Source organism: Mytilus trossulus, chromosome 2 (assembly GCF_036588685.1).
Source record: "Mytilus trossulus isolate FHL-02 chromosome 2, PNRI_Mtr1.1.1.hap1, whole genome shotgun sequence".
Lineage (NCBI taxonomy): Eukaryota > Metazoa > Mollusca > Bivalvia > Mytilida > Mytilidae > Mytilus > Mytilus trossulus.
This window is the reverse complement of record NC_086374.1, coordinates 89113509-89126424: the sequence shown is the minus strand read 5'-3', so window position 1 is coordinate 89126424 and position 12916 is coordinate 89113509. Positions and strand designations below refer to the sequence as shown.

General features: G+C 32.4%; 1 protein-coding gene across 1 annotated transcript; it reads left to right on the top strand.

The window, feature by feature from the left end:
- Nucleotides 1-9200: 9200 nt before the first annotated feature.
- Nucleotides 9201-12074, top strand: LOC134705506 (uncharacterized). Its single transcript, XM_063564225.1, has 2 exons — nucleotides 9201-9466; nucleotides 11088-12074. The coding sequence occupies exon 2, from the start codon at nucleotides 11089-11091 to the stop codon at nucleotides 11935-11937; it is 849 nt and encodes a 282-aa protein (XP_063420295.1). The 5' UTR covers nucleotides 9201-9466; nucleotide 11088; the 3' UTR covers nucleotides 11938-12074.
- The last annotated feature ends 842 nt before the right edge of the window (nucleotides 12075-12916 follow it).

Sequence of the window (12916 nt, the reverse complement as noted above, 5' to 3'; positions counted from 1 at the left end):
ATAATTTTTTAATGACGTGTAAATAGTTGTAAAAAAGACAATTGTACTACGAATGCATTGTACAAACAATACTAGAGTTAAAGGAGACGTTTTCTGTAAAACATTAGCATGAGTTAAATCTATCCATCAAATGTATTGATTTTAATTTTAAGTTTTTACATTATTGATGGGCTTTAATTAACTTCTTAATAATTACAGTGTTTAACAAATAACATGACAATACAATAAAAACTCTCACTATCTTAATGAATAAACATGAAAAACAAAAAAATAAAAAAATGCATAACATTAAGTAAGTAAACAATCTTTACCTAAAGTCGGGTTGCTGTTTACAAAATAACAAGGGACATGAGCTCTTCAACCGACTGATATTAAAACAAAAATAACATACATCAGATACATACCGACACAAACATACAGAAAACACATTCATGCATAAATACATAGAAAGCAAATCCAAAATAAAAGTTAAAAAAAAGTCAAAGTAATCTGAGCGCAAATATCAATATCAATAAAAAATTTAAAAGAATGTTCCATAAGAGAAACAAAATATACAGTTTGTATAAAGACATAACTTCACGCAGGTTAGATGGTGAATATGTCGTTTTTGAAAAAGCTCAATAGTAAACTTCAATCGTTATTTATATTTATCCGTGTATTAAACATAATGAACCGACCTTATAACTAGGATTAATAAAACTTTTCTTTTTTATTATTTATTGTATTTTCAGTTCTTTCAATCCTGTATACCATTACCATGTCTTTCTCCTTCAATATGTTTGGTAGTCAACATTGCTGTAACGAAATGTACTAGGAAGTACCCACCTTTCAAATATACATAAATTCATATAAAAATTATACTTCTAAGTTAAATCCAATTTGAGAGATCAGTAAAAATCTTAAAATCTCTCGTTTACACAAATTTATATTGATACATTTATTTTTTAAACTCAACATATGTTAATCCTTTTACGGTGAATAGAAAACATCAAATCGGTATTTATGTGATATTTGAAAATAAGGTGGTAGTCAGATGAGTTAATGATGATGCAACCGGATTAGAGTAACCACAGTGTCGTTCGAAAATTAAATAACTTATTCATTTTTATAGAAATAGTTGAGATCTTTAGAAATTATCGAAAACAGGAGTATTTCAGGAATTTTCATATTGAACACCTTAGTTTGACTAAATACATTTGAAGGTTAAATTGACCTATGAGAGAATGCAAAATGAACGACTTGTATATTATCAATCATCCAGGACTAAAATTGTGTATTTGCTCGTCTTGTCTACATAAGACTCATCAGTGACGCTCTATTAAAAAAAATGTTAAAAAGGCCAAATAATGTACGAAGTTGAAGAGCTTTAAGGACTAAAATAATTCTATAAAGTTTTGCCAAACACAGCTAATTAAGAATAACTATTCCTAATGTAGAAAAGCCTTAAACATTGAACATTCTACATTAAAAATAAATTGCTTGCCTAATAAATGTGCATTTTTCTTTACATATTCGTATATGCAATTTTAATTTTTCCATTAAATAGTATATCTCACTTTTACAGAATCTTAACTGATAAGTCAACTAATGTTTACACCATACTTAATCGAAAAATAGTTCATTCATGTTTAAATAACCCTAGTTAATTATAAAGAAAACTATAAAACTGCTTCCAGGAATATTTTATTTTTTGGATGTAGCTGTTGCTCAAATAACTATGCATACATTCTCTTCATGTTTCAAAAGAGATGTTTGAAATGAAAAATATGAGAGAGAATGTGCCCTTTCTATACTTAAAGCAATATTCGCATCTTCAAAAGGGATATGAAAAAGGTGGAGTGAGGATGTACTCTTTGTGTATAACAAGAGTCTCCTCTTTTAATAGAGGAGTTTAAAAGAAAAAAAGAGGTAACTGAAGAGAGTTTTCCTCATCATTAAAAAGGAAAGATGGTTATCGGTATTAAAAGAGGGATGAAAGATACCAAAGGAACAGTAAACCTCATAAATGGAAATAAAACTGACAGCGCCATGGCTAAAGATGAAAAACAAACAAACAAATAATAGTACACAAGAAAGAACATAGAAAACGAAAGACTGAATAAACACGAAACCCACCAAATATTGGGGTGATCTCAGGTGTTCCGGAAGGGTAAGCAAATCCTGGTCCACATGTGGCACCCATCGTGTTGCTCATGTTATTTCAAATCCGGTAAATAGTATAATTCGGTAGGTCACATTCAAAGAAAAGGGGATTATAGTGACGACGTAACAAACATATCTGATGTCATCTGTGAAACGGTTATTACATTACAGACAACCAACACGCGATGGCGTCCGTAAAATTTACGAAGGGATGGTTTCAGCTTCACCATTTTAAAATCGTGGTTTAATAACTTCCTTATGAGCAGCAACCCTCTGTCAAGGAAATCATGATAGGAAATACAAGCGCGGGATTATCGTATCAGGCGCTGCTGGAATGTTGCTACATAGAAATGAAAAGTTCACAATTAGGGAGTTGAAATCATCTCGTTTAAATGTGTCGTAAGGTTTTGTTTCAACCGACGCTTATTGTCAATTTCTAGGTGTAAGTCTCAAGATATGAGGCAGACTTATCTGTAGCTGATGTATCCTTTATCTATAGTTTGATTGGATGGATGCGTTCAACATAGTCACCAATTTTGAATTATTTAGTAAAAGAATGATCTATAAAGTGAGGCAACATAGATACATGAATTAAAAACTGAAAACTGAAAGTATATTTTCGTCCATGCATGCTTTAAGTAAAAGAAATTCTGTTCAACAAATATGGGCGAAGATGATTAGCTACGACAAGATTAATTTTTGACATTGTCTGCCCTTCGTTCATGTTTGTTATGTTTTTGGCCATTTTCTTATAATACTGATTTTGTTATCGGTTTTAGTATGTGATAATTAATCACTATTGTTTTGATGATGCATGACATTAAAGCATTTATCCTTCTTTAATGCTATACTGTATTATTTAACTATTAGATGTATAGATATCGTAAAAATAAGAGAAACGGGGATTGTGTCAAGAGGCAGCAACCCGATCAAAAAGTAGAAAACAGTCAAAGGCTACCGAAGAGCATTCAACGCAGCGAAGTATTCCACAACAAGAGGCGTGCTGAAGCTAGCCCCTTAACAATAACGTATACTAGTAAGCAAAATGGATGTCAATTAACACCCTGAGACATTTGAGTAGAACCAAAACTTGAAAAAAACATGCATGACCTACGAAAGGCTAGAGGTCCTGACCAAAGAAAGGCGCAAAAAATGTGTTTTGGTTAAACATGTTTTGTAAGAATTAGCCCTTATCCCACAAATCTAGGCTAGGTGGAATAAATGAAAACACACTTTCAGTAATACGAATAGTAAAATACAGTAAAAAAAGTGCAAGTACGAGTCCGATGATAAAAAGGTAACAACATGAGTTATTCAATAGGACACTGAACAACACTATTTATATAATGAATGCTTTCAGTTACTGAGTGTATTGTTCAGATTTTTGTTCCGCTTTATCATGTACATGCAGCATTTTGTATTTACAATAGTTGCGTCTTGATGGAATGTTTAATTTTGTTGTTGTGCTCTCTTTTAATGGGGGGTTTGGGGGGGGGGGTTATTTGATTGATACATTCTTTACGTAGATATGTCTGAAAGGGCTCAAGGTTATGTAAGCTATTTATGGTGATGCCTCCATTTTTGTATGTTACATATCAAAATATAGCCAAAACATATCAGGGAAGATTTTTTTCTATTGGGAAACTTTGCATGTTATCAATTTTAATATTGTATAGCATAATTAAGGACAGATTTTTTTTTTTGGTTTGGGGGTGAGATATTGTGTGTAATTCAGCATATACTTTGCAAATAGTTGGGGCTATTTTATATTTGCATGTTGTTTAGTTGTGGAAAGAATGTGATAAGCTGTTTTTCTTTTAATGTTAAAATACGTGTTATTAGAATAAGAGATTTCTGGGTCATGTTTGATTCCCCCGCATGCTCTTATTTTAGAAGTTATATGAATTCCTTTTAAAGGCTGGGAGATTATGATGTACTATCTTACTTTTTCTATGGGGGAATGGTTAACTTTTTTTTAAGTTGAATAAGTTTCTTAATCTTTTTACAATAGGAGAAGTGAGGAAACTTTAAAAATTTGGATGACTTTAAATGTAAATGTTCGATAAGAGAAAAATATTGTCTTTTTATTGTGAACTCATAGAACTTTACATAACTGTTACTCGTCTTTTCTGCGACGTAAACATGCTGGATCTAGAATCACTCATAAAGACTGGTGCGAGCAATCATTGCTATACTTTATAAAGATATTTTTGTATGTTAAAAGATATTCCATGTCATCATTAACACGAACCTGTTCAATATTTACATTGTGCGTGTGATCATGAGAAGCTTAGAACTGAAACAAAAAGGAAACTATAGGGTTGAGATATTTTCTATACAAAGTTAACTATTCACGTTATAGTACATAAAATGAATGACAGCAAAACACTTCGAAGAAGAAGAAAACAACTTAGAGAATATTTGAAATAAATAACATCTTTATTTCTTGTTATTAACATATATAGATTACGTTTTGATGTATTATATTTATAATTAGATCATCTTTGTCTTTAATGTCCACGACACTCAAAAGTTTTGTGTAATATTACTTTAAATATACAAATAATTAATAGTGTTATAGATATTTCCTTCTTCCACCAATTATTCCAGTTGATACAAAATTAATAGCGAGTGTTAAAAACATCACTAACTATTCATATTTCATCAATTTCCGGTGGACTATACGTTTTCAATAAATCGTCGAAAAGAAACTTTCGTTTTTTAACTGCATATTTCCATGCTTCATCTTCGTCATACTCTTCATCTTCTCGTAAGCGTTTGACTGTATTTCTTATTTTTTTATGAATAGGGTTCATCTTCATTCTGTCGTACCACAATATATGGTTTAAGTATTTAGATGCAATATCTTTTCTAAATATTGGAATAAACTCATCATAAACAGTAGTGCGTGCATCATTGTCATTTTCGCCGTCGTGTGTAAGCTTATTTACTTCTTTTTGATATTTCGAGTTAAACGTGTCAAATGTTTGAGATACAATGACATCCCAGGGATCGTTAGAATCTTCTTCAGAATCTGTATTATTCATTCTTCGCCAAACTCATCTCCAGAATCGTCAGACAAATTGCTATCTGTTTCTGAGTGATTTGCCTCACTGTCATTATCAGTGTCCACGTCTTCTGAACTTACTGAAGCCTGTGATTCATCACCTCCATTTGTATCATTCTCAAATTCTGATAAACCATGCATGGTACGTATATGTCGGTTCATATTATCTTTACGAGTAAAACACTTTTGGCAACTGTCACATCTAAACATACCAAACTCCAGAGTAAAAATGAGGAGAAGTATTTTGTTTTCTCTATTTATCCCTACTCGGTTACAGTTGAAAAGAGGAGGAGTAAGAGAGACAGACAGTGTCTTGCTGGAAAATGTTTCTTTTTTTATCAATTTGTTAGTTTGTGTGAATAGATTATAATACTACTGCCACCAATGTTAAAATTGGTATCCTGACACGAGTTTGAATAACGGGGACAGTCATATATTTGATACCAGAGACTGTTTCATATATGAGAGCAAATAACTTCAAGAGATATAATCTGAATCAATGCTTGATTTAAGCTATCCACTCCTCCACTCATAATTGTATGACATGTTTTCTTTTACTTTAAAACATGCATGGACAGGAACTACAGTTAACAATGATTTTAGAAAAAAAATAAGCAAACGAGTTTAGCACCAACACTTTTTTCAATGTCAAGCCACCGCGTAATAATAATTCAGCCGAAAAAAATACCCTGGAAGTATGGGTGTGGTAAAGTTGAATATGGCGGAAAAGGTAAAAGAGTTGTGGGCATGCATAGAGTAAAAAAAAGGAGGGGGAATTGAGAAAAAGGACAACAAATTTTGGTTAGCAGTACAAAAATATAATATATAAGTATAAATATATTAAAAAAAAATTAATAGGCACCACCGTGTCACCGCCTCATTTAAGTGCAGTAGTACTCTGTTGAATACATTAAATAACTTGGGTGTCCTTTAAATCTACACTTGAGCGGGGATGATCTTGTTGTATGTTTAAAAGGATGGATATGCAAAAATGAAAAAAATAGAACAGTAGACAAAGTGTATAAAACACTATAATCTTAGCGAATATCCCATATTTTAAGAAATGTTTTCTTTTACTTAAAAGCATGCACGGACCGGAATAGACTTTTAGTTTTCAGTTTTCAATTCATGTATCATCGTTGCCACACTTTAATACTAACAACCATCATGTCTTTTTAATGATGAGGAAAACTCTCTTCAGTTACCTCTTTTTTTCTTTTAAACTCCTCTATTAAAAGAGGAGACTCTTGTTATACACAAAGAGTACATCCTCACTCCACCTTTTTCATATCCCTTTTGAAGATGCGAATATTGCTTTAAGTATAGAAAGGGCACATTCTCTCTCATATTTTTCATTTCAAACATCTCTTTTGAAACATGAAGAGAATGTATGCATAGTTATTTGAGCAACAGCTACATCCAAAAAATAAAATATTCCTGGAAGCAGTTTTATAGTTTTCTTTATAATTAACTAGGGTTATTTAAACATGAATGAACTATTTTTCGATTAAGTATGGTGTAAACATTAGTTGACTTATCAGTTAAGATTCTGTAAAAGTGAGATATACTATTTAATGGAAAAATTAAAATTGCATATACGAATATGTAAAGAAAAATGCACATTTATTAGGCAAGCAATTTATTTTTAATGTAGAATGTTCAATGTTTAAGGCTTTTCTACATTAGGAATAGTTAATCTTAATTAGCTGTGTTTGGCAAAACTTTATAGAATTATTTTAGTCCTTAAAGCTCTTCAACTTCGTACATTATTTGGCCTTTTTAACATTTTTTTTAATAGAGCGTCACTGATGAGTCTTATGTAGACAAGACGAGCAAATACACAATTTTAGTCCTGGATGATTGATAATATACAAGTCGTTCATTTTGCATTCTCTCATAGGTCAATTTAACCTTCAAATGTATTTAGTCAAACTAAGGTGTTCAATATGAAAATTCCTGAAATACTCCTGTTTTCGATAATTTCTAAAGATCTCAACTATTTCTATAAAAATGAATAAGTTATTTAATTTTCGAACGACACTGTGGTTACTCTAATCCGGTTGCATCATTATTAACTCATCTGACTACCACCTTATTTTCAAATATCACATAAATACCGATTTGATGTTTTCTATTCACCGTAAAAGGATTAACATATGTTGAGTTTAAAAAATATATGTATCAATATAAATTTGTGTAAACGAGAGATTTTAAGATTTTTACTGATCTCTCAAATTGGATTTAACTTAGAAGTATAATTTTTATATGAATTTATGTATATTTGAAAGGTGGGTACTTCCTAGTACATTTCGTTACAGCAATGTTGACTACCAAACATATTGAAGGAGAAAGACATGGTAATGGTATACAGGATTGAAAGAACTGAAAATACAATAAATAATAAAAAAGAAAAGTTTTATTAATCCTAGTTATAAGGTCGGTTCATTATGTTTAATACACGGATAAATATAAATAACGATTGAAGTTTACTATTGAGCTTTTTCAAAAACGACATATTCACCATCTAACCTGCGTGAAGTTATGTCTTTATACAAACTGTATATTTTGTTTCTCTTATGGAACATCCTTTTAAATTTTTTATTGATATTGATATTTGCGCTCAGATTACTTTGACTTTTTTTTAACTTTTATTTTGGATTTGCTTTCTATGTATTTATGCATGAATGTGTTTTCTGTATGTTTGTGTCGGTATGTATCTGATGTATGTTATTTTTGTTTTAATATCAGTCGGTTGAAGAGCTCATGTCCCTTGTTATTTTGTATACAGCAACCCGAATTTAGGTAAAGATTGTTTACTTACTTAATGTTATGCATTTTTTTATTTTTTTGTTTTTCATGTTTATTCATTAAGATAGTGAGAGTTTTTATTGTATTGTCATGTTATTTGTTAAACACTGTAATTATTAAGAAGTTAATTAAAGCCCATCAATAATGTAAAAACTTAAAATTAAAATCAATACATTTGATGGATAGATTTAACTCATGCTAATGTTTTAAAGAAAACGTCTCCTTTAACTCTAGTATTGTTTGTACAATGCATTCGTAGTACAATTGTCTTTTTTACAACTATTTACACGTCATTAAAAAATTATCTATAGATAATCCGACGCCTCTCATAATTTAAGCAGCTTATCTTTTAAACTTTCTAGTGTCTCAAAATCCCGAAGTCAATATACATGTATTAAACATGTGTATTTTGAAATTTCTCCTTTGTTTAAAATACCAAGATAAATTTTATAATATTTGAGCCACCTTAAACTGTCCTGTAAGAGCATTATGAAGCTAAAATGCTTAATACATGAATCAGACAAGGTATTACCATGTATAATGTATACAAATCAGAGGGTGCCACCAATTCGAGTCTGCATATCAGAGGGTACCACCATTTTGTGTCCGCATATCAGAGGGTACCACCTGGGTACCACCATTTTGTGTCCGCATATCAGAGGGTACCACCTGGGTACCACATGTTTGTGTCCGCATATCATGGTTATAACACTACTCAGAATAATGGTATTGACCAACAAAAACTGTTACTCGTTTCCTTTCATAATGAGAAAAACCGTATATAGTCGCTGTCACGTAAAATTGGCACCATGTTTTTTGTCAAAATTTTCTTAAATATCGACCGCGTTTACTAAAGGTCATGTTTTTCGATTAGCGGTAGAAAAATCCTGTCCAAATATCCACTACTGTCCTAACCGGTCATTAATACTATTGATTGTACCGTAAATGGGTTTGTGCCAATGAAATATTGACTATATTGTATATTGTCTATATAAGCATACTAAAAATGCCAGTACCAATTCAGAAATTTGACAGTTGTTATCCGTTCGTTTGATATGTGTGTGGGGTATTTGATTTTGCCATTTGATTAGGGACTTTCCGTTTTTAATTTTTCCTCGAAGTTTGATATTTTCGCGATTGACTTTGTACATAATAAGCATAAGCATTTTAAATATCTTTAAATGACCAAACCTACTATACTATGGTACATATTAATTGACTACAAGGTTTTAAAATATCTTCGCCTCCCTAAAAGTCACAATAAATTACGATTTAGGTTTAAGCGCAGATTAGGTCAATGATGTTTATAATATTTGGATAGTTTCCCTTTAATTGAGTGGGAGTTCCTGAAAACGAAAGTGATCTACTTACTGTTTGTAAGAAAAGTTCAATAGTTTACAATAAACACAGTAGCTTAGTGAGGTATCAATCACTACACTCAAAATAGAGGTAAGTGACACTTAACATGAATGAATGGACGAATGAATGAATCTTTATATTGTATTGGCAATAGCCAAGCTTAATTTTTTAAATAACTTCGAAACCACAATTTTGATAATAAAATCCGTTAAACTTATTCTAGTTATTTGAATTATATACATATATTAAACTGCATATTGTCTTCTTTTCTATTCAGATTTAGAAATATTAAGACTAATTTATCTTGCAATGGAATTATTTATTTTATTTTATTTTTTACACTTTACACAAGTATTCCCCATCTTCAACTTAAACCGCCTCGGTGGTGTAATGGTTAGCGTGCTCGCCTCGAGTGCGGTAGGTCGTGGGTTCGACCCTCGGCCGGGTCACACCAAAGACTTGAAAATTGGTATTTGCTGCTTCTCCGCCAAGCACGCGGCATTAAGGAGTTAGAGCAAAGACTGGTCGGCCCGGAGTCAGAATAATGTGTCCGGGTAAGGTGACATGTCTTCCTGCGAACTGTTACCTTGTGAGCTAGCACGTTAAAAATCCGGCTTAGCGTGTCGGTCTAGTACAAAGCGGGGTTAATATTCATTTATCATTATCATGTTCTCGTCCTGAATATGCATCTGACTTGCCACTGGACGTTAAACAACCATCCATCCATCCATCAACTTAAAGACAAATTGACAGAGTTGGTCCTTTGTTTCATGAAAAAAGAATGGCCAACTTAGATCTTGTATAAGGGAAGGTTAAATCCTAATTTTCCAAAAGAAAAAAAAAACACTCTGTGTTCAACAAAAAATATCTGAAGCTGACATTATCAAGTTGCTTTATTTCTTGATTGACAACATACTGTGGATTCGTTATTATTATATTAGTGGGATACCAATTTTCGTGGATTTCGTGGAAGCAGTTGAACCACGAAATTAAATGTTCAACGAATGACAAATTTTCTTATGGCTTGCATGCAGACTTCGGCAAAATCACGAAATCAAATAAGCACGAACATGTAAGTTTTTCTTAATCCACGAAAATTGGTACCCACGAAAATAAATGAATCCACAGTATTTGTTAAGTTTTGGGGACGTCTTTTATCAACAACCAATCAGCAGTCCATCGTGAACAAATTACTCCCTCCTTCTTGCTGACTTGTTCCTTTATTCATGAGACTGGCTTCATACAGGAATGTCATAGGAAGGAAGGAGTTAGCAGTGTCATTTAACCTTGTATTATAATATATAGATGCTGTTCTCTTGCCAAATAATTCAAATTTTGGCAACTATGTTAAACGCGTCTGTCCAATCAAACTTGTGATAAAGGATTCAACAGATATAGTTGAGTTTTCCTCATATCTTGACTCACATATAGAGATTAACAATAAGGGTCTGTTGAAAACAAAACTTTACGACGAAAAAGATGATTTCAACTTTCAAATTGTGAACTTTTCATTTATATGTAGCACAATTTAAGCAGCGTCTACATACGAGTATATATTTCCCATTTGAAACATTATTCCAGAGTTTGTATTATTTCCTTAGGGCTCCCTTTTTCTGCGATAACAAATGGTTGATTTAAATGATACTGATATTACTTATCATCATTTTCTCCGTCGAGGGTTGTGAAACGAATTTTCTTTCTTTTTTTTCAGTATGGCTGACATGCAGAAATTAATCGCTTACATGGGTACAATAACAGTAGACACTGTCTCAGTACCAACGTTTGTACCACCTCAAGGTAGAAAATTATCGTTAATACATTCATTCCAGACCTCGAAATTAGGTGATGGAGTGAAAATTAAAAGAGGTTGTTTTATTCCTGGTGATAGGTTACTCCTTGGTGAGTACGATGATGGAAAACTTTATGTTTGTAAACTTGATGGATCCCAAACTAAACTGATTAATTTAGATTATAAACCAGAACGTATGTCGTTGTATGATAACAACCGTGCGTTAGTATCTGTACATAATGAAGGTATCCAGATTATTGACCTGACTGCATGTAAGCCTGGTAGGAAAATTAAAGTTGAGGGAATTTGTTATGGAATCACCAGTGTAAATGATACAATCTGGACAAATAATAAAGCCAAAACGCTAACTCTAGTGGATATCAATGGTAAAGTTCTGAATACAATACACACAACATGCAATCCGTGGGATATCTGTGCCAACAAAGAAGGTGATATCTACTGTACAGACATTGATAGTAATAAAGTCTACGTCGTAACATCGGACGGAACAGAACGTGAGATATACAGTAGTCCTCACCTGATAGATCCTTTTGGTGTGGCTGTAGACGACCTTGGTGATGTATATGTAGCAGGGAGTGAATCAGACACCATTCATAGGATATCTAGTGATGGACGGAAAAGTGGTATTGTCCTGACAGCAAACGATGGTGTAATTGATCCGACCGGATTATCCTACAACAATGAAACAAAAGAACTTTTTGTGATCAACAATTGTTCATATATTAACATTTATAAAGCACAAGAACAATGACTAAGGAACATTGGCTTCTCAACTAGTAGTATTAGCATTGATGATTAGCATCAATAAGTGTCTATAATTTGGTAATATTTTCATTTAAATGGATATTCAATATAAGCGTAATGAAACGTTTTCCATTAAGATTTAAATTTCATCTCGTTATTACACCAGAAATCAGAATAATGGTATTAACCAATAAAAAAAATTTTTGTTCCTTATCATAATGAGAAAGACCGTATTAATGTATTAAAAAAAGAACCGTTCCATTTACACGATAAACGACTACAAAAACTCCTACATAGAGCCTGGTTTCTCCCGCCATGACCGAATTCAAACTTAGAATTTAAAGGTGGTTCCCGTTAGACTAGTATCTAAGTCAATCTCATAGTCAAGATACTGTAAATCAAATAGTTTTTGGAACTGAAATGATTGGTATTCGGCTTAAGGAACTGATGATAATAAAACATTAAGGGAAACTATTTTAACTTCACTGAACTTTTGCATAGCTGATATAATTGAGTCATTTACGAGAGAAAGACAATTTGAACGGTTATAAATGGATAGTGAACAGAAAAAGTATTTCAGCAAATGCAAGTCGTGAAAGAGAATGATTTGGTTTTTGTCGAGCCTGCAACTTTTGTTGCAAAAAGCACAACATAGGGATAACGATCCGGCGGCGGTGGCTACGGCGGAGGCGGCGTTAGCTAACTTCTTAAAAGCTTTATATTTTGGAAGGTGGAAGACCTGGATGCTTCATACTTTGTATATAAATGCCTAATGTTACGAAGTTTCCGTCAGTCACATGTCCAATGTCCTTGACCTCATTATCGTGGTTCAGTTACTACTTAAAAAATTCTCTCTTATTATAAGTAATAGGATATCTATATTAGGTATGTGCGTACCTTGCAAGGTCCTCATGCCCGTCAGACAGTTTTCACTTGACCTCGACCTCATTTCATGGATCAGTGAACAATGTTAAGTGTTGGTGGTC